At 51.6% G+C, this 22,418-nt stretch overlaps 1 protein-coding gene and 1 pseudogene across 3 annotated transcripts in view; both read left to right on the top strand.

The window, feature by feature from the left end:
• The window catches only part of ZNF362 (zinc finger protein 362), a 40,257-nt gene extending 20,476 nt beyond the window's left edge, over positions 1-19,781 (top strand). For all 3 annotated transcript variants that reach the window (XM_047871898.1, XM_047871899.1, XM_047871900.1), the window contains 5 exons: positions 3,767-4,088; positions 4,855-5,079; positions 13,982-14,060; positions 14,172-14,330; positions 17,971-19,781. In XM_047871898.1, coding sequence (XP_047727854.1) covers positions 3,767-4,088; positions 4,855-5,079; positions 13,982-14,060; positions 14,172-14,330; positions 17,971-18,087 — 902 coding nt within the window. In that variant the 3' untranslated portion in view covers positions 18,088-19,781. The remainder of the gene's footprint in view (positions 1-3,766; positions 4,089-4,854; positions 5,080-13,981; positions 14,061-14,171; positions 14,331-17,970) is intronic.
• Positions 13,232-13,378, top strand: LOC125174098 (uncharacterized; annotated as a pseudogene).
• Positions 19,782-22,418: the final 2,637 nt, after the last annotated feature.

Raw genomic sequence — 22,418 nt, 5'->3', positions numbered from 1 at the left:
TTGAGCACCAGCGTGTAGCCAGCAGTGTGCCTTTATTACTCCCAGCAGTCCTGTGAGGTGGGTAGTGCTAGTACTAGGTTGAACAGTCGACCATTTTTGACTTCTAAGACAGCACTTTCGTGTGCACCCTAACCTCTCCATTTAACGGATGAGGAAGGTGAGCCAGAGTTGCACAGTCGGTAGGAGGCAGACACAGGCGGTGTGGGTCCAGAGCCCATGTGGGTTCTAGAGTCCATTGGCTCTAGCTGGTCCTGCTGACACTAGAGAGGAAGCCGACCGGATGTGAAGGGCCTTGTGGGCCACCCCTGCAGTTTGGACTTTACCCTCCGTCAGTGGGGAGCCATGAAAGATTTGTAAGTAGGGGAGGGAGATGCTCAGAGTTGGGTTGGAAAGCTGAGTCTGGCTGCGAGGTGGGGACTGGCTTGGTGAGAGGGCAGGAGGCAGGGAGATCTATAGGAGAGGGTGGTGGCCTGGACCAGGCAGTGACAGTGGGGATGGAGAGAAGGGGACAGATCTGAGACACGTCGAGGGAAATGGACAGGACTCGATGCTAGACTGGACATAGGGGTGAGGAGCAGGAAGAAGTGAGGGGGCATCCCAGGCACCGCCAGGGAAGTGGGATCACAGGAGGGGGTGGGGGAAAGAGGTGAGCTCAGTGTCGAGTAGGTTGGGACTGGGGTGCTGGGGGCATCCTGAGGCATTGTCACCGGGCTGGGTCTGCCTGATGCCTACCTCAGAGCCTGGTGGACAGGCTTTCTCCGGAGGCCACAGCAGCCAGGCCTTTGTTCCTCCCCTGGCTCACCCCTACCAACGGCCGGGTGCCTCTCTCCTCATTCCCCCCTCCTCTCAGACGCCCAGGAATTATGGGGCCCAGTGAGCCTCCCTGAGGCCCCAGTGACACTCTGCGCATTCCCCCCTTATTATGACTTTATTAAATTTATTTTTCTCATTATAAAAGTAATATTAAAAAAGTAATATAAGCATATTAAAAGAAATTTGGAAAAAAGAAAAACTAAGGGAAAAAACCCACTCATAATCCCAGCTCCTAACCCAGCCGCTTAGAGAGCCCTTTGGTTCATTTCCTTCCTTTTCCATCTTTTTTGTTTATTTTTTAATATGTGTGCGTATTTTGCTGAGCTTGTAGTAGGGCTGTACCCATGACTTTAACTTGCTGTCATAAGCATTCTATCATAAGCATATTTAATGCTTTTTTTTAATTAGAAAGGTAATGCATAGTCCTTACAGAAAATTGAGAACTCGCAGACAACCTGAAAGGAGAAAAAATTCGTCCTAGTCCTACCACTGTTAGCATTTTCATATGTTTTCTCTATAATTTATTTTGTTTTATCCTTTAATCACAGATGTAAAAAATGGATGAATTCACCAAGTAAAAAAATCAAATAATATAGAAGCAGCTAGATAAAGTATGGAAATGTCCTTTGGCCAGAAAAGTATTCTTCCTCCCTAGAGTGAGCCATCTTTTATACACAAATTGAGTTGGATGTGTCTTCTCAGATCTCTTCCTGTACATTTACACACACATATGTATTGTCTATTACATACATATGAGGTTTAGGTGTGTGTGCTTTTAAACAGATGGGTTCATACTGTCTATGATTTGCTTTCTCACCTGACAACGGCACATTCGGGCATTCTCTCTGCGTCACTGCACAGAGTCTTTCTTGTTTTTGTGGCTGCCCAGTCCTTCACAGTGAGGATGGACCACATCTCTTTACACAGCCCCTGCTGAGGACAAACAGGTTGTGTCCAGTTTTGTCTGAGCAGAATTTTATATGGAAGGGCCCTGTACACAGATGTTTGTGCTCATGGGCAAATATTTCCTTGCGGGCAATTTCTAGAAGTTGTGCACATTAGGGGCGCCTTGGTGGCTCAGTCAGTTAAGCGTCTGACTTTGGCTCAGGTCATGATCTCACGGTTTGTGAGTTCAAGCCCCGCGTCGGGCTCTGTGCTGACCGCTCAGAGCCTGGAGCCTGCTTCAGATTCTGTGTCTCCCTCTCTCTCTGCCCCTCCCCCACGCAAGCTGTGTCTCTGTCTGTCTCTCAAAAATGAATAAATGTTAAACATTTTTTTTAAAAGTTGGGTACATTGACACATCAATGGCTCGTGCCAAACAGCCCTCCACTGAGGGTGATAGATGTATCCTTCCACTGCCAGTGGGTGACACAAACATGTGTCCGTCTCTGGAGCTTACCTTTTTCAATGAGTAGATTTTTGGTTTCTTTTTTATTTCTTAAATTTTTTATTTTTTAAAAGTCTTTATTTTTGAGAGAGAGAAAGAGAGCATGCACACAAGCAGGGGAGGGGCAGAAAGAGAGGGAGAGACAGAATCCGAAGCAGGCTCTAGTCTCTGAGCTATCAGCGCAGAGCCTGACTTAGGGCTTGAACTCACAAACCGTGAGATCATAACTGGAGCCAAAGTCAGACACTTAACTGACTGAGCCACCCAGGTGCTCCTGGTTTCTTTTTAAAAGAAGCAATGTTTTAGTCATGCAATAGATACTATTTTCATCTTTTGTCTGTTTAACCTGATATTGTAATGTTTCTAGTCCCCCCTCCCCTTTTTTTCAGTGTTTATTTATTTTTGAGAGAGAGACACAGAGTGACAAAGTGCAAGCGGGAGAGGGGCAGAGAGAGAGGGAGACACAACATCCCAAGCAGGCTCCAGGCTCTGAGCAGCCAGCACAGAGCCCGATGCTGGGGCTCGAACTCACAAACCTTGAGATCATGACCTGAGCTGAAGTCGGGTGCTCAACCGACCGAGCCACCCAGGTGCCCCTGTAGTCCCCTCCTTTTTAAAAGAATAACTTTTATTAACAAAGTTTATTTTATTTTTTTCCTTTTCCCTTTTTTAAAGTTTTTTTTTTTTTTAAGTAATCTCTACACCCAGTGTGGGGCTCAAACCCACAACCCCCAGATCAAGAGTTGCACACTCCTCCAACTAAGCCAGCCAGGCGCTCCTATATATATATCACAGAAGTTTCTTTAAAAGTTCATTGTCAAAGAATCAAAGTATAGCTAAGTAAACAAAACAAAACAAAACACATTTAAAAAAAAATTACTCCTAATTGCATTATCCACATCACTTTTGGTACATCTTCTCCTACTTACTTTTTCTGTGCATACGTAGGCCATTTTGTTGTTTGTTTTGTGTGTATATTTTGTTTTACAAACATAACCTCTTTTTATTTTTACTTATTTATTTATTTTTAATGTTTATTTATTTTTGAGAGAGACAGAGCTTGAGTGGGGGAGGGGCAGAGAGAGAGGGAGGCACAGAATCCGAAGCAGGCTCTAGGCTCCGAGCTGTCAGCACAGAGCCCGACACAGGGCTTGAACTCATAGACCACGAGATCATGACCTGAGCCAAAGTCAGATGCTCAACTGACTGAGCCACCCAGGCGCCCCATAATAACCTCCTTTTTAATGGACACTTAATGTTCAGTAGAGAAAACTGATCACAATTTATTGACCCCTTCCCTAATGTTACACATTTCAGTTCCTCTAGCTTTTTGCTATTGCACATAACACAGTAGTGAACATCTGTGTGCTTGTTTTTTTTCTACAGTTTGAAGTATTTCCAAAGTGCCTCTGTTACCAACCCAGTTTAGTCCTTAGGTATCTAAGGCATCCTACACACACACACACACAGCCTCTCATTTAGTTCCCCCTGGGGTGATTTACAAAGGGAAGTGGGGGGGTGCTTAGAAAGGCCTCTGCAGCTGCCCCCACCCCATGTCTTCCACAGGTCTGGGGCTCTCCTCCCGGACCCCGGCTGTGAGCACGTCCGAGTCGAGTGCAGGCACGGGGACCAGCACCCCGTCCACGCCCACCACCACCAGCCAGAGCCGCCTCATCGCCTCGTCCCCCACCCTCATCTCAGGGATCACCAGCCCCCCCCTCCTGGACTCCATCAAGACAATCCAGGGCCATGGCCTGCTTGGCCCCCCCAAGTCCGAGCGCGGCCGCAAAAAGATCAAGGCGGAGAACCCAGGGGGGCCGCCCGTCCTCGTAGTCCCCTACCCCATCCTGGCCTCGGGCGAGACTGCCAAGGAGGGCAAGACATACAGGTGGGGGTCTTGGTGGGAGGGGGTCCACGTGGGCGTGGGGTGGAGGCTCACACCAAGGGCTGCCCTAGGAGCCCAGCAGCTGGGGCTGCAAAGGGACTGCAGAGGCTGAGGGTAGGGGCCAGGTCCAGAGGAGCGGGGTCTCCTGGTGAGCCCCACCCGCAGCCCATTCACAGGCAAGCTGGGGCTATCCCCCCATGCATATGCGGGGTTGCCAGAGGCCAGCCTCACCACAACCTGGTGTCGTGGGAGTCCTGTTCTTCCTCCCTTCAAGCTCTCGACCCTCAAGTTGGAATCATCTGGGGAGCACTCAGAAAATGCCAATCCCAGGGCAGCACCTCCAGAAATTTTGATATAATTGGTTAGAGGGCGGACATGCAGAGGGCCAGTGAGCCCCTCTTGAAAGCTCCCCAGATGATTCTGATGTGCAGCTGGGAGGAGGACTTCTTACTCCCAAAGTTAGGGCATGTGGCCCCGGGCACACCTTCCCAGGATTGCCAGGCCTGTCTTCCCTGGGAAATGGAAACCGTTTCCCCCACTGCCGGGATTGGGCCCCTGGGGGAAGAGCCTTTGCCTCCAGATTGGAGGGTGTCCAGGCTGGGAGCCTGTCTGTACCCCTGGGCTCCTCACAAGGAAGCTCTGTGCCCAGGTGCAAGGTCTGGGTGCTGTGGAAGGTGCCCTGAGCAGTATACTGGCAGAGGGCAGGGGCGGGGTGGGGGTGGTGGCGGTGGCCGTCTTCCCAGGTGTGAACGTGCCTCTTACCCCACAGGTGTAAGGTGTGCCCGCTGACCTTTTTCACCAAGTCTGAGATGCAAATTCACTCCAAGTCACACACCGAGGCCAAGCCCCACAAGTGCCCGCACTGCTCCAAGTCCTTTGCCAACGCCTCCTACCTGGCCCAGCACCTGCGCATCCACCTGGGCGTCAAGCCCTACCACTGCTCCTACTGTGATAAGTCCTTCCGACAGCTCTCCCACCTCCAGCAGCACACCAGGTGAGTGGCCCGCCTGGTGCTGCACCCCCTGCAGCCGATTTCAGCTCAGCACCTGCGCCGGGTGCGTGGACCTGGTGCAGGAGGGGCAAGGACCTTCTCTAGGTGCCCACTGCCCCGAGGGTCAAGACCAAACTCCTTTACTTGGCATTTGAAGCCTTTGGTGATATGACCTCTGTGGACCTCACTGGCTTCTGCTGTCACTACTATGCCACCCTTCCCACCGTGTCTCATCTGCTGTGTCCTTTGCCTGAAACACGCTCCCCCATCTTTATCCTTTTTCTCTGGCCTCTCCTAGCCATCTCTCAGTCCAGCCTCCCCACGCCCCGACAGGCCCTACGCATCCCCATCACGGTAGCGATAGGCTGTCTCGTCCTTGCCGGCTTCTTTTCCCAACTTCCAAATATATTGATGGCTCTTGAAGGCAAGGGCTTGGTCCCGTCCATCCCCATATCCCCAGTGTGTGGCACGTAATAAGCATCTGGGCATTTGTTTAATATTTGTGGAATAAATAGAACTATCTTTTATAGGTCATGTGATTCATCCATTTGACAAGTATTTGCAGAGCCTCTACCATAAGACAGACATGATTCTAGGTTCTGGGAGCGCAGCAATGAACAAAACAGACAAAACTCCCTGTCCTTATAGGCGTACAGTCTAGTCGAGCATGTCAGAGAGAGATTCAGAAATACAAATGCTTTCAGGAAAGACAAGTTTTTGCAGGGGAGTACAGACATCAGAAAGACTGACTATCCACCCGCCAAATAAAAACACCATAGGTGTTTAGAGAAACAAACCAAAGGTTACCAAGATTGCAGTTCATCTCTTCAGAGGGGAAGAAACACAGAGGTTTTCTCTCCCCTGGTGATAGCATCTGTGAGCATTGCTATGGGTTGGCCGCTATCTGCTTTGTAAAAGTCAGAGGTAATGTTTTTGTGTGGAGCTTGTAACTTGCAGGAAGTGCTCAAATGTTGTCTCTTTTGAGGACTGATGCTAGACAGAGAGACCCTAGTTTTTATTTTTAGGTTCTTAAAAATTGTTGTTCTTTTTGTGATTTATTCATACACATCCATTGCCTTTGTGTGCTTTATCGCGGGGCACAGAGTGCTTTGTCTGTTCCTTGGACTCAGAGGCATAATGTGTAGGTTTGATGGTAAGAAACAAATGGCAGAGTGCCAGTAGGACAAGGCATCCGTGGTTTCTCCCGGTCCTGCGCCTCCTGAGGCATAAGGATCTGACCACAGAACTTTCTCTCCGCAGGTTTCTGATTTTTTGTCATTACTTTGATTATTTTTTAAAGTTTGGCCAGTTTTCTGGACACAGGCATGTGTAACGAGGTATTGATGAAGAAAGAAAGTCCTGCTGGTTAGAGCATACGATACTAAGGTTTGAGAGCTAACTTCCGTCAGCTTTCACAAAACCCCTGGGTCCTCCTTTTAATCTGTGTGTGTGAAAAAATTCCTCATGATATTATTTAAGATCAGTAACCTAGAAGGATCCAGTTCACCTGTTGGGTTGTGCCTGTACAGCCTGTGATGGAAAGGGTACCTTGTTTTTGGAGACACCCCCCCCCAACCCAGTGCGTTGGCGTTTTGGGCTGGCAGGAGTAACTTCATGTGTAACCTTGAAGGCTGGGGTTCCATAAGCCAGGGAGCAGATCTGGTCCAGTTTCCTGGAGCCTTAGGGAGCCCACATTCCCACATGTGAAGGACAGTCCTTGTGTTTTACTATCAGGCTTATAGTAATCTAATACTATAATGAAATGAAATTTGTCTTCAGATGTGACATTTCTGGCATGGTGGTGGTTACAAATTTGATTTACCCAATTATATCCTGTTGGGAAGGAGGACAGATTCTTACTGGCCCTATTTACCAAACTAATGGTCACGAAGAGCAAATGGTCTCAAATTGTTGGCAGTTGGTCGGAGCAGGTTTTTTTTTTTTTTTAATGTTTATTTATTTTTGAGAGAGAGAAGGAGACAGAGTGTGAGTGGGGGAAGAGCAGAGAGAGAGGGAGACACAGAATCCAAAGCAGGCTCCAGGTTCTGAGCTATCTGCACAGAGCCCAACGTGGGGCTCAAACTCAAAAACCGTGAGATCGTGACCCGAGCTGAAGTCGGTCGTTTAACTGACTGAGCCACCCAGACACCCCGGTCTGAGTATTTTATTCCTTGTTCAAAGATAGCTTAAATTGAGGATTAGAGGTAGATCAAAGAAGAAATGGGTTTTCTCATATGCCCTTTAGGAAATAGAAATTAACCCCAACTAAATCACTTTCATTCCGTCCAAAGTCATAATTCCTGTTCTGCTGATCTCGGGTGGTTAGTCTGCTTTGCCAACTTGCCTGCTTCTGGAGTGAAGACTCTGGGACCCTGGCTTGGCCTCACATGGTGTCTGCTCGAGGTGATGGTGTCCATTTGGAAGCTGTGCCCATTCATCTGTTCTCTGGAGCATAAAGAACTGAGTGCGTGTGCTGTAGTCCTCTACTGAGCCCATAATCTCTTGATGTCTTCTTCAGAAGACTCAACTTCAGACCTGAAGCAGAGGTCTTTTGACAGGTGTGAGGGGGACCTCAGATCTGTTGCTGAGACCAAATGACTCTGGTCCATTTATTGTAACAGTCAACAATGTCAGAGTGGAGGAGAGTGTAGTCTTTTATTACGATATATTGCATGATCAATATTTAAGATTAAGAACAGATTTTAGGCAGCAAGGGCATTGACCCATCTTCAGACACTTTTAATTTATCTCATAAGACGTGTTGTAACTGTCACTAATTGGTAAGTGTAGTTAGTTAAATGTAGAACAAAATCTTTTTTTTTTTTTAATTCAAGTTGTTAACATACAGTGGAGTATTGTTTTCAGGATTAGAACCTAGTGATTCGTCACTTACATATAACACCTAGTGCTCATAAGGACATGTCTTTTTGATTTTTATTGTACGTGAAAATAAGTTACTGTTTTTTGGTCTCCATTTTAAAAAGTGCCCAAATGTATATATTTATATTACATAGCATATATAATTCTGTATGATATACTATATAATCGTATAAGTTACATATTATCATACATATAAAATGAATATAAGTGTATAATACATTTTCTGTATGTATATACACACATAAAATATAAAATTAATGCAGGGAGATTGGCCATCTCTTCTTTTGATTTGCCAGCTGCCTTACACTAGTATCTTCATAGGACAGCCCTCGCTCTAGTGTTTGGCTAATTAAAAATACAGAAAATACAAAACGCTCAATCATTTGGAGCATCCCCTCTTTTAGTAAAGCAAAGAAGGGACTCTTTGGTGTTGCCTGGTGGCCATCTGGAAAGTCCAAGAGCGTTTGGGTGTAAAAGATACTTTGATAACATTATTCTGATTGGGGGCCTGGATTCGAGAAGGCTAGGGCACAAGGTGGGCAGCCCAGGTAAGGTATGAGCATTGGTTTGGTAGTAATGGGGCACCTGGGTGGCTCAGTCAGTTGAGCGTCTGACTTCAGCTCAGGTCATGATCTCGCGGTCTGTGAGTTCGAGCCCCGGTTCGGGCTCTGTGCTGATAGCTCAGAGCCTGGAGCCTGCTTCGGATTCTGTCTCCCTCTCTCTCTGCTCCTCCCCTGCTCACGCTCTGTCTCTCCCTCTCAAAAATAAATAAACATTCAAAAAACAATTTTCTTTAAATGGGGCGCCTGAATGGCTCAGTAGTTGGGCGTCTGACTTCGGCTCAGGTCATGATCTCACGGTTTGTGAGTTGGAGCCCCGCATCAGGCTCTGTGCTGACAGCTCAGAGCCTGGAGCCTGCTTCAGATTCTGTGTCTCCCTCTCTCTCTGCCCCTCCCCCACTCATGCTTTGTCTGTCTCTCTCTTTCTCAAAAATAAACTTAAAAAAAAAAAAAGAAAGAAACACAGTAGCAAGTAGTGATAATTAGGAGGAATCCTAGTTTTTTCAGAAGTAAACCTTTGTTTTAAAATACTTGTCAAGACCGTGACCAAAAAAACAACAAAAATTTCACAGGCCTTTGAAGGAGGGGACTTTGCTGATGGTCCTTATCCAGGGATTGCTCTCCATTCCCAAGGACACACATTTTTTTTTTCCTCGAGTGATTTGAGTGCATAATGGTGGGAAACCAAACAAGCAATAGAAGAGGGTCCTATTAACATTAGAGACAAATTGTTAGTCATTAGACAGTGACACATATAATTAAACCGATGTGTCCTCACCCAGTGACAAAGAGGTGGGTGTCCCGAATACAAGTTCCAGAATCCGTTAGACAAACAAACAAACAAACAAAGAGCTAAACACAAAGAAGCAGCCAGATTCCAGGTTCCTTGTTTCCTGCCGTTCCACAGAGACTCTTTCCTGCTTTTTGCCCCTCCGTAGAAAACCAGACAGTCAAGGCACATAATCAAATCCATCTTCCAAGGGTGATGCCAGTAATGAGGGGAATAAAAGAAGGTCACGTCCAAGGCTGAACCAGCCCTGGTTACGTAATAGAAATAGAGTTAGAAACAGGTTGAGCAAGATGACTCTGGTTATGGAGAAAGATGTGCCTGGAAGCATTCTGGGGGGCAACGTGGTTTCGATGTGCTGAAGCACTTTGGTGGGGCTCTCCTCCGTGAAAGGAAGACAAAACAAGTAAGGAAACGCAGGTAGCTGGCAGAGTGTTCCAGAAGTCCAGAGTTCAGGGGTGGCCCCATAAATAATAACAACCACATGTATTTCAAAAGAAAGTCAGCAGAACTTTGCAGAGAGTCTGGTCAGCGTAGAAAAATGGCATCTGTCACACCTGCGACAGCAGTTAGCACGAGGGCGAGGTCATGTACCTGCAGCCTTACAAGGCAAAAGTCGGGGATCGCACCTGTTTTGTGAGTGGGTAGGTGAGGTCTAGGAAGAGGCTCGAGTGACCAGATGTGTTTGTCTATTCAGGCTGCAGACCGGTTTGCATTTGTTTTCTCAGCTATGTGACGTTTGTGTGCGTGTGCCGGGGTAGGCGTACTGGTGGCAGGGGTAGGCGTCATTCCGTTTTTCTCGAGTCTGATGATCGTAACGGTAGTCAAATTCTACCCACAACTAGCCTGTGTCCAGGACGCCCGTGTGCCTGGCCCCGAGGCGGGTGTTTCCATACGAAGTCCTCCTGTAGTGTGAAGCTGTGTTTCTAAAGAAGAGGTAGCGAATCTGAAAAGTGGCACGGAGAGTGAGTCATCTCAAGGAAGGTTAACTTGTGCTGACCCTACCGTGGTGTTAGTTCCAAAGCATTCACCCGGCTGAAGTCGTTCAGTGTAATTTATTACCTGGGAAATAAAAGAAAAAATGAGAACTGATGAATTGTCCATAATTTTATTTAAACATTGAATAAATTCTCCTTCTTGGTTTGTATAACCTGTTTATCTTAAATAGAAAGTATCTCATGAACACCCTTCGAAGAAGTCACTGAATCCTTATGGTCATTACAATCCGTATTATTATCGCCATTTTCGGACTGAGGAAACTGGGTTGAGGGAGGCAAAGTCACTTGCCCAAGGTCACTGTGCTACGAGGAGGCAGAAGTGAGATTTGAGCCCAGATCCCCCAGGAGCCCGTGCGTCACAGGGAGGAAGGGGCTGCGGAAGAAGCTCCTATGGGTGGAGGTGCCAGCTACCGCAGGGCGAGTCTTCGGGGCCCCAGGGTGGGGGGCTGCGGCGGTCCAGGGGCACTGATTTCAGCTCGGCCCCCCTGCGCTGCCTGTGGTCCGCACATGTGAGCGCATGTGGAGAGCGGGCTGGGTGCTCCCCTACAGAGAAGATGCCCTGCGGAGACAGGAGTCTGATGTTGGAACTGAGCAGGGGTGGAGTCGGGGGAGGTGTTCCCGGCAGGGGCGGCAGCATGAGCACAGGCTCAGAGGCTTGCTGGGGGGGCGGGGGGGTGGGCAGTGTCTTCATGTGCGTTGCTCACTGGAAAGTTGGAAAGACTCCCTTCCGGGGAGAGCAGTGGTGGAGGGGGAGGCTTTAGAAACCAAGGCCTTGAATGCTGGGTCACAGGGTTTGGACTCTGTCCTGGAAAAGGGGGAGACAGTGGAGGTCGCCAGGCAGGGCCATGACGAGGTCAGATCCCTGCGCTGCTGCTGTGGCGGAGGCCAGGAGGGGAGAGGCTGCTGCTGGGAGTCCAGGGAGGAGGCCAGGCAGCTGTGGTACTGGGACTGGGAGGCCACAGGGGGCTTTCCGTCTCCAGAGGGCTTGGCTGGGGCCCTGAGGAAGGACCTTTGGAGGGTGCAGTCAGTCAACAAATACTTGCATCCTATATCTGAGGATGGACGTCATTGGCTATGTTGAGCATATTACTGTTGCCAGTGACCGACATCAGAGAGAAAACCCTCTTTGATTCAGTCCCTGCCTATGTACAGGGTCCTCTTGGCTGGGCCCTGGGGTGATGCTGGTGAACAAGACCAGGGGAGCCCTTGCCCTCAGGAGGCAGCCCAGGAAACAGTGACTAGGCAGTGACAAAATACACATTGCTTGGGGGTGGGCTGCAGGGCCCAGGCCTGGTGTGGGGGCTTAGGGAAGACCGCCCAATCGGGGGCTTTTACGCTGAGAACAGGAGTGTGGGTTTTCACCGGGTATTAGCTGGGGAAGAGTGTGCCCGGAAGAGGGGGCAGCCTGGATAAAGGGAGGAGCTTGGAGTCTAGTGGAGTCGGGGAGGCTGGTGGGGCCAGAGGCTGGGGGCAGGGGAGAGGAGCGGTGGGAGGCAAGGACTCTGGGGTGAGCCCTGGAGGGGTTAAGACAAAATCAGCACATGCCCTGGGGTCCCTTAGTCCCCTCTGCCACCTGACCCCAACTGAATGAATTCCCCAGCCCTGGAGAGGGTGAGGGGAGAATGGAACGGAGGGGTTGTGTCAGTCCAGATGGCCATTAAGGTCCTTCCATTGTAGGGACAGGGTGCCATGGTTGGAATGATGTCTCCAGATACATGACATCCAGAAATGTGCAGGTAGAATGGGGTTCTCAAAATCGGGCCAACCAGCTCCACTTGGCAGGTTTCTGTGCAGCCTGTGAACTGGCTCTGGCCTTGGTATCTGAGCCTGGGCCCTGTGCTTGCCCTCCTCCCTGTTGCATAGAGGAGATGGTGGGGGGGGGGGGAGTGGCCCCTGTACTGAGGATGCATCCGGATCACAGGTTTGGTGGGCAGAATCATTAGTCAGACAAGGTTGCCGGGTGAGAAATGGATCTTGGACCAGGATGTAGGGTGCATAGGAGCAGGGAGGTGAGGCCAGAGCACACGATGAAGGGCCTTGAATGACACACTAAGGAATCTGGACTCTTACCGTGTTCATGGTGGGCAGCCAATGTCTTCCTGATGGCGGGGAATGTTGTTTATTCAAGCCTATCCAGCATGGGGCCTGCTGGGACAGGGACCTTAGTTTGATGAGTTTGTTGATGGGCAGAGCAAGCCGCCTCGGTGAGGTGGCCTGGGGCATTAGGGACACCGTGTGGCCAGGGCTGGGTTCTCCCTTCCCTTGATGCTTGGTGGCAAATTAGGCAAACAGCGTTCAGGACGGCCAGCATTTCACGGCCCACCTACTTGGCGGAGAGGATTTGCCAGAACAGGTGACTGAAGACAAGCTCAGGCTGATCGCGGAGGGCTTGCACGGAAGATGGGGCTCTGGGGCGTCTGCGCACCTGTCCGGGCCCACCTCCGTCCTCACCTGGGCCCCCTGGACTGTCAGGCAGGCACGAGCAGCACCACTGACCTGAACAGAAAATCCAGCCGTCCACCTTTGAGTCATCACTCTGGAGTCACCTGCTCAGTGAGGCCCACCCTGACCTCGTGTTTAAAACTGAATCCGCACCCCCCGGCATCCGTGCTCCCCCCCCCCCCCGCCCCACCTTATTCTCTGTCTTCTCACAGCACTTATTACCTTCTATGTGGGATTTACTTACTTATTTCACGTTTGTTGTTTGTTTCCATGAGGCAGTGGTTTTTTGTCTGTTTTGTTCATTCTAAGTACCAAGCATGGTGCCTGGCACAGGGCTACCCAGCGTAATGAATGTTGAGTTAATGAATGAATGAATGAATGATGGTAATACTGGCAAGTGTTGACTGAGTGCGGACTTTGTGCCAACACTTGGCCAGACCTCTTAACACGTATTATCTAACGTAATCTTCACAAAGTGACGTGAGGTCATCGCTTCTCGGCCTTTTGGCTAAGATCAAGTGTAGTACAAAGTGACGTGAGGTCATATTTTTATGCTCATTTTGCAGATGAGGAAACCGAGGCTCAGTGATTTTTCCCAGGGTCACCCAGCTAGTAGCTGGTGCAGCCAGGATGAGAACCCAGGAGTGGGAGGGGACAGAGGGCTCACAGGAAGGACAGAGAGGGCTGAACTGCCGGGCCTCCCCGTCTTGCATTCTCTCAGTAGCTGGGGTGACCAGGTAGCCATCCCAGACATGAATCTGATGTGGGGACAGGGCAGGGGACAGAAGTTGGGAGCCAGTCAGAGACATTTCCTTCTGAAGGCAAGAGGCAGAGTGGACAGGCACGTTCCTGGCAAAGCTGTGGATCTGTGTTCTTTCAGTGGTGGTCTGTAGGTGGGTTTTTAAGAAGAGAGGGGCAGAAAGCAGTCAACGCGGGCCCTTGAGGCTGGGGGGCTGGGCCGGGTCTCTGAATGGGCGCTGGCGGTGGGCGGGGTTCAGCAGGGAGCTGTGGGGAGCAGGAGGGCTCTGGTTACAGACGGGCAATGGGAGGCCAGAGAAGGAAGGAGAAGGGGGTACCTGTGAAGTCCCCGGCCCTTGCCTGGGGCTCTCTGGGGAGTGTATGGAGTGGAGACAGGGCGGCTTGGGAGTCAGATATATGGTGCAGGCCATCCAAGGGCCTGGGGGGCCGGAGCCGGCCCACGGTATCTGTCAGGGACTCCACCTCACTGCCCATTGCAGAATCCACACAGGCGACAGACCCTACAAGTGCCCACATCCTGGCTGCGAAAAGGCTTTCACTCAGCTCTCCAACCTCCAGGTGAGTGCCCGCCTGCCCCTTGCCTGCCTGGCCCCCTGCAAAGGGAGCCCAAGCCGGGGTGGGGCTGGGGGGAGCCCCGGCTGGCCCCTGACCCCTCTGTGCTCCCCACAGTCTCACCAGCGCCAGCACAACAAGGACAAGCCCTACAAGTGTCCCAACTGCTACCGGGCCTACTCGGACTCCGCGTCCCTGCAGATCCACCTCTCCGCCCACGCCATCAAGCACGCCAAGGCCTACTGCTGCAGCATGTGCGGGCGGGCCTACACCTCGGTGAGTGCCTGGGGTCCTCGGGGGACCTCTTCCTCTCCCGTGGCCTCAGCCATCTTGATTCTCCCCACTTTGCAGACAAGGAAACCGAGGCCCAGAGAGGGGAAGCGACTCCCCGAGATCACGATGAGTGGCAGAGCCAGGGTTTCGGCTCCCCAGTTCTGTTTCTGGCTGCCCTGGGCCGAGCCTCCGGCCTCTTGGCGGCCTGTAGCCTCCTGGTTTCCTCCAGGCCCCGGAACACTGAAGGCAGTGGTGGGGGGCCAGGCACCCTGCTCTCCAGAGCCAGAGCCGGGGAAGGACCTTCCCCGCTGGGCAAGCTACAACCCCCATCGTGGCCACGAGAGGGCGCAGTGGCTCGGCCCAGAGCTTCCTCATCTCAGGAAAGGCCTGAGCAGTACCAGAAAGGTCATCTCATCCAACCCTCTGTCCCTGGGTGGGAATTTCCCTAAGCAAGGGCCTTTCAGCAAGAAGAGGGAGGCTGGGCAAATCACCTGAGTGTGTGTGCATCTCCAGCTAATCAGATATTCTGCAAATAGACCCCCATGCAAATCCAGACAGAGATCACTGAGCCTCAATTTCCTCATCTGTAAAATGACGAAGTAACAGTTCTCAACTCACAGGGCTGTTGGCCAGCAGAGCCAGTGCCTAATAAACATCCGCTAATACAATGATTTATTCTCTCAGTGTTTACTGAACACTTGTGCCAGGCTATTGGGAGTCAGGATGAATCAAACAGACATATTCTCTGCCCCCAGGGAGATTGGACTCTACTGCCGGAGACAGATATTAAACAAGTAACCAACAAATAAATATGGAATGACAAATTATGGTAATTGCCGTAAGCAGGGTTTCTCGTCCTCGGTGCATGTTAACATTTGGGCAGGGTACCTTTGTGCTCGGGGACTGTTTCGTGCATTGTAGGATGTTAGATACATCCTTGGCCTCTGTGCACTAGCTGTCCCTCCCCAGGCTGTGACAACCCCAAATGCCAGATGTTGCCAAATGTCCTGGGGCAGGCGGTGAAGTCGCCTCCGCCTGAGAACCACTGGTCTGAAGGAAACATAGGTTGATAAAGCAGCAGGGAGGCTAGAACGGAATTGGGAAAGGGACGTAGGTCTGGGTAGGTCTGGGTAGGTCAGGGGAGGGGGTAACATTTCAACGAAGCCTTGAAGGGTAAGGAGGGTGAGAAACTTCGAAGCAGGAGCACACCCTGAGGTGGAACAAACGTGGCAGGTTCCAGGAACTGAAAGCGGATTAGGTCACACGGGGCTGTGGGGCCTTGTTAGGGAGTTTGGATATTTGCCAGGTAGAATGGGAAGCCACTGGGGGGAGGGGACTGTCCGGGAGGATATTTTTGAGAGGTCACTGACTGGAGGGGGGCACACGGCGGGTGGTGAGGAGTATGGCAGGTGCCAGCCAGGCCTGTGGTTGCTGAGCACTGGGTTCATGACACTGCTCCCTCCCTGGAGTTCAAAGGGCAGAGGAGAGTTGAAAGAGGGCAGAACCTGCAGGGAAAGGGCCCCAAGGGGAGAGGCAGGGCACCCCAGAGACCTAGGAGCCCCACTCAGCCGGCTGACCGTCAGCTGGTGTCGGCCTCAAGTTCTGGACACCCACCTCCTCACATCTGCTCCCAGGGGAGGGACCACAGGCGTCCATGACTGAGATTCTAGATGGAGTCTGTCTGAATTCTGGGGGCAGTGGGGGTGTCCCAGCTCACCTGTCTTGCGGTGACTGGACTCTCTAGAACAAGAATAATTACCTTTATTTTAAATTTATTTTTAAGTAAAGTATAGTTGGCATGATATTTTTTTAAGTAGGCTCCATGCCCAATGTGGGGCTTGAACTCGGGACCCTGAGATCAAGAGTCACATGCTTTACTGACTGGGCTAGTCAGGTACCCTGATATCTTTTTTTTTTTTTTTAATGTTTATTTTATTTTATTTTTTTGAGAGCGAGAGAGAGAGTGCGTGTGAGAGCGCACATGCAAGCGAGCAGGGGAGGGGCAGAGACAGAGAGAGGGAGAGAGAGAGGGAGAGAGAGAGAGAATCCTTAGCAGGCTCCGTGCTGTCAGCACAGAGCCTGACTCGGGGCTCAAATTCATGAAGCGTGAGATCATGACCTGAGCCGAGATCAAGAATTGGATGCTTAACCGACTGAGCCACCCAGGTGCCCCAGTGACAAACCTTTAAAAGAAAAAAAAACAAACATTTTAATGGATTGAATTTTAAACTACTTTGATACATAAAAGAAACATCTTAGAAGAGTGAACCCCCACGTTCCCATTAGCCCCCAGAACCATCAACCAATCTTGGCTCATCCATATCCCTATTTTCTGTCCCTATAATGTCTCTGTAGACATTATGTTGTTTCATCTGAAATTTTTCACTCTGTCTCTAAACATCAGGACTCCTCTTTTTTAACATGTCCACGGTATCTTTACAATTCCCTTAAATCCTTGGTACCATCAGCTACCTGGTCAGCGTTCACATTTTCTGTCTCCTGAATTAGGCCAGCATTTTGTTTACTTGCAATTTGATTTTGTAATCAAGATCCAAGGAAGATCCCTACATTGTACCCTGTCAATATATCTTTTAGTCTGTTGATCCCCACCCTGTGCCCCTGCCCCCACCCGGGTCGTTTTTTTCTTTGCAGTATATTCACTGAAGAGTAGTTTCCTAGTTTGCGTGCTGCTGAGGCTTTCCCTCTGGTGGTGTTGATAGCCTGTTGCCACCGCATTTGAGGGCTTCCTCTACATGACTGATTCTGAGCAAGGTGATGTTTGAGACCGGGGGACTCTGTCCTGTGGGGCGAGTGGTGGCTCACCAGGTATTCCCACTTCCTTCCACCTGAGTGTGAGGGCCTCCGGGCCTGCAGGTGAGCCTGCGGGTCCCCTCATGCGCCCAGTTGTGGGTGCCTCAGGTCAGACTCAGCAGAGCCGTGGGGACAGTCAGGGGACGAACCGAGCATGCCCAGTTTGTGCTTCCCCAAGTCACCCGTCCTATCAGGTCCGGCTTCTTCCCAAGGGAGGATTGCGTGGGGGGGTGGGGTGGCAGAGGCTGGGGCTCCCACCACCGCCTGGAATCCAGAGTAGAGACTGGGGGAGGAACAGTCCCCTTGACCCTTATCGCGTGCTGGGAGCTCTGTCTGCCATAGCGACCCTTGGAGGTGGTTCCTTCAAGAGGAGGCTTGGACATACGAGATGACGTATCTGAGGTTCCACTGCTACGAGGTGGCAGGACCCAGCTCAGACCAAGGCCTCCTGCTTCTCCCTCGCTGGAGCACCGGCCAGATGGGGGCGGCTGTGCTTGATCCCCCCAGGCGGGCTGAGGTGCAGCCAGTTGGCCTGGCCCTCAGGAAGTTCAGGTGGGCACTTCTGAGGGACGAGCCTAGTGCGTGCCAGCTCTCCAGCTGGCATGCTGTGGGCTCACAGTCTGGTAAACGGGCCAGCACCCACGCGTGGCGGCAATGCAGCATCATGGCTAGAACCGATGCTCACGGCCCACCTGATGGCCTAGAGCCGGGCTGCTCGCCACCAGCTGGCCCACCTACCACGGAGCCCTCCCGTGGCCACTTGTGGGAACTGCAGCCTCCCCTGCGTGTCTTGCCAAGGGTTGCATGTTCTGAATCTCACCCCTGCCCACAGGAGACCTACCTGATGAAGCACATGTCCAAACACACGGTGGTGGAGCACCTGGTGAGCCATCACTCGCCCCAGAGGACGGAGTCCCCCGGCATCCCGGTGCGAATTTCCCTCATCTGAGCCGACCCAAGGCGCCGCCCCACCCTGCCCACTGGCAGACACAGACCCAGGCAGCACCAGGCCCCAGCTTCCTCCAGGGGCCCTCCAGGAACAGCCGAGCTCTCTCATGACCTTCCTGACCTTCCAGAAAGCCTGGGCTGCAGAAGCCCTGCCCGGTCCAGCTCCGGGGGCGGCCAGGCCAACTGCAAGATTCTGGACTGTTTTGGTGGCATCCAAAGACGATCTCAGAGCACTTTGAACCTCTCTGTTGGGTTTCTTTTTGTTCCCCACCCTCCACTTGCTTCACTGTTTTTGTTTTTAAGTTTGTTTTGGAAATAACAAAAAAGATATTTATTGGCCAAGAAGTTGGTGCTGCTAAGACCGAGAAATGAAAAGAATCGGACAGATGGACACAGAGAACCAGAGGGCAGCGTGGGACCTTCTCTTGCCACAGCCTCAGGTCTTGAGGGAAGGCTCAGGCCTGGGTTTCTGGACTGCAAAGGGGACCCCCCCCCCCCAGGTGGGAGGGGACAGGAAGCATCTGGAGTGAGCCACTCACCCCTAGGTGCCCAGCTCCAACCTCTCGGGCTACACCCTGGGCATTACTGAGCAGAGGGATGAGGCAGCTCCTGGGGCTGCCCGGGCTTCAGGAGGCAAAACAAGAGAGGGGCTGGGAGATCCGCAGGACCAAAGGGTGCAGCGTTGGGCTGGGCTGGGCACAGGCCCAGGGAAATGGGGTGAGGGTGGGCTGGGTAAGACCTGGCCCTCCACTGCCCTGAAGACCACCCCAGTCTACCTCGGTGCTGGCCAGGAAACCTATTGGCTACCTCTCCCACCATCCCAGACTGTGGGCAGGGGGGTGGGGAGGGAGTGGGCCTAGGCTTAGGACCCCCCCTCCAGAATTTCCTCCAGATGGGGCAGTGCCCAGGGAGGGGTTATGTGTCTTCCCTGTCATGAAGGGGGGAATCCCCAGTCCAGGCCCTAGGCCCCTCGGCAGGGAAGGGATCCTCGGGGAGGAGGGTCCCAGGAGCAGACCCTGCCCTCAGCCCCCACAGACACACCCCGATCTGAAAGCCATGCGTGTCCATGTATATAGGAACTATGTACAGAGCCCGGAGAAGCCCCCCTTCATCCCCCGGGGAAAAAAAAAAAAAAAAAACTAGACAGAAACTCATCTATATATTCTGTATCTGGAGTTCCGTTTTGAATATTAACTGTGTTATTTTTATACACTTTTTAAGCCTTAACTCGCCATTGATTTACCAGTTTAACGTTTCCTGGGGTTTTTTTTCCCATGGGGTTCTCTGCCCCAGCCCCCACCCCTTTGTTTGACTTGCGTCGTCGGATACTCAGTATTGTAGCTTTTTGTCCGCATGTTACTACCCTGTAAATACGCTGTTATACATACTGTTAACACCCCATTTGCTTTTTTCTATGGGACCTCCAGGCCACCATATCTAGAACTAGTTACCTTATTAAAAAAGAGAAAACAGTCTGTCGGCTTCTCAGTCTGCATCTTGGTGGCAGGGAGGTGAGGGCAGGTGCCCCTCAATGCTTCAGGAAACAGGTTTGCATTCTATTTAAGAGAAGGGGTGGGGAGCAAAATAAAAATCCAGTGTGGGGGAAGACACTACATGGGGCGAGAGACCAAGAATCCCAAACCCTCTGCTCTTTGTATTTCTCTGTTGTGAAGAATAAACTGTACCTGCACCTGGGTGGCGGTGGTGTCTCGCGTGCTCCGTGCGAGGGCGGGGCTGGGGGGCACTTTTCCATTGCTCCTCTCCCCTCCCCCGCCCCCCAGACTTGGGGAAGGAGGGAAATGGCCCCTTCCCGTGGGCTGGCCTCACCCCAGCTGCTGAGCCAAGTGCTTGGTGCCTGGCACCCTATGGCCCCCTATGAAGGAGGCAGAAAACCAAGAGGGGTTTTTTTTTTTTGTTTCTGTTTCGTTGTTGTTTTTGCCGAGGATCATGCTGTAATTAAGTGGCAGGAACACACGTCTCACCCAGGTTTGTCTCATTCTGAATGAAGCCTTTTTGGATGTATGGGGTCCAGTGGGGTTCACAGCCCCCGCTCCCAGGTGGGGGGGCGGCCACATCCCAGTACCCTATCTTCAGGGGTGCACCGCAAGTGCCCTGACTGGGACACGATTCCCATGATTGAGGGAACCAAGAAGTCCCTTTCAATCCACTTTTCCCACATGGGTCAATGTTTTGATTGTGGAGGAGAGAGATGCAGGAATTAATGACCCCAGACTTTATCAAGGCTGGTCCTCTGTGGGGCATTCTGAGTGAGACAGAAGTGACTCTACCAAGAGTCACCATGGAGCTCGCCTTCAGGAGTTCACTCTGAGCCCTCACAGGCCTTGTGAGTCAAGACGTGGCTGCAAGTGTAGAAAGTCCAACCCAAACAAGGATTTATTGGCTTTCATAACAGGACAGTGCGGGAGTCAGGCCAGCCTCAGGGCTCACTGTTGTGTCTCCAGCTCTCCACTTTGCTTTGTTCTAAGAGCTGGTTTCACCCTCAGGCTCCTGGGGGGTCAGCAGCTCCAGCCTCACAGGCTCCCCGCAGGGTTTCCTGCAGTCAAGCCTCTCTCTCTTCTAGAAGCCCCAGCAAATATCTGGGTCTTGCTGGTTGGGACTGGGGTAGGTCCCATCCCTGAACCAATCACCATGACCAGAATGTCTATACTTGATTGGCTTAGACCTACAGCCCATGCTCTAGGCCTGGAGCATCAGGTGAAACCCCAATCTGTAGTACATCTCCCCAAAAGGAAACCAGATGTGTTGACATGAGGGGTAAATGGATATGGAGTAGCCAGGAACCTGTCTTCGGTAACCTCACGGGCCTCAAGGCGTTCTCGGAAATTGACCTCCCACAGCCTGCTGTGCTAAGGGGTGAGCTCTGGCGGCCATGTTTGCATCACTTGACCCGATCCCAGCCACAACCGAGTGGCCAGCAGTGGACATTTGACTGAGCCGTTGAAGTCTTAGACCGATGGTAGCGATGGTGCCAGTGGGATGCGTTGGCTGTCCTGGTTCATGAGTGGGTTGTGCACACCACACGCATGTGGCCGACTCCACATTTGGTGGATGTGGTGGTGTTGAATCGGCCGTGGTGGGGTTTCTACAACAGAAACTGGCGAAGGCTACAAATCTGGGCTTTCTTTTTCCTGGAGGAGCCAGTTGCTAAACATTTGCCAGCACACCACTGGCTGACTCTCCAATCAGATTTTCCGGTCCGTGAATTAGGAAGAGGTCCAGTTCAGGAGCCTGGAAGAGCCCGTGGCCCAGGGGTAGGGACGTGTGTTGGGCCACACACAAGCAGGACAGAGGCAGACAGAAGCAGAGGCGGACAGAGAAGACCTGGATAGAGCCTGCGTCAGACTCGGTTCCTGACTTTGGATCTCCATCTTCCGGGCAGGTTTGATTTCCTGCTTGTTCTCACATCAGTGAATTTAAGTTGCTGGTGGCACGACCTCAGGCAAGTCACTTAACCTCTCTGTGCCTGATTTTCTCATACGTAAAATGAGGGAAATGACAGCAACCAACGTATAGGGTGGATGTGGGGATTAAATGAATCGATATATGGCCAATGCTTCAAACTTTGCCCAGTGCAGACTAAGTACCAGTAAGTGTAACTGTTATTATTTGACATGGCCCCGGTGGATCTAAATCCCTTATGACCGGTGAACCCTGGCTAGACAGCTGCTGGTGTTTGGGGATGACATCTGAGCTGGCCTGGCAGGGTGGGGCAGCAGGGGCAGGTGAAGATTTTGCATGTAGAAGCGACACTCCGAGGACTGGGAGGACTGGCAGCTTTTCACCTGCTCACCTGGAAGCTCTCAGGAGCTTCCGCTGTCTCTGAGGGCCCCGGCCTGGGTGCTGAGGACAGTGCTGACTGACAGTGACACCGACGGAAGTGGCTGCAGAAGAAGCTTATCCGTCCTTGTTATTCCTGCTTCTGCCCCAAGTCCCTCTAATGTCCCTCCATGGGCCTCTGGGTGAGACAAAGGAGGGAGACACTCCCAAGAGGTTGTCTGTTCCACACTGCATCTTCCTTGACTCTTCCCTGTCCTCAGGAAGGTCTCTACCCACAGTGTGAAAGCTGTCCCAGTCCAGCACCTGGAAACCCCTGACCCAGCCATCATTTAAAACAGGAAATGGCTGTTCTTTTGGCAAAGCCTTTGACTCCACGAACTTGGTGGAGAAGGGACAGGCAAGGACGGGGAGAAGGCAAGTTACATTTTCTGTAGCATCACGACCACCTCCGCAGGGAGGGTGATGGGCACCCCCGCTTTACAAATCTGAGGAAACCGAGGCTCAGCAAGGTGAGGAACTTGTCCACAGTCACGC

The sequence above is a fragment of the Prionailurus viverrinus genome, chromosome C1 (genome assembly GCF_022837055.1).
Source record: "Prionailurus viverrinus isolate Anna chromosome C1, UM_Priviv_1.0, whole genome shotgun sequence".
Taxonomy (NCBI): domain Eukaryota; kingdom Metazoa; phylum Chordata; class Mammalia; order Carnivora; family Felidae; genus Prionailurus; species Prionailurus viverrinus.
Note: the sequence above shows the minus strand (reverse complement) of the source record. Positions and strands in the feature narration are given on the sequence as shown.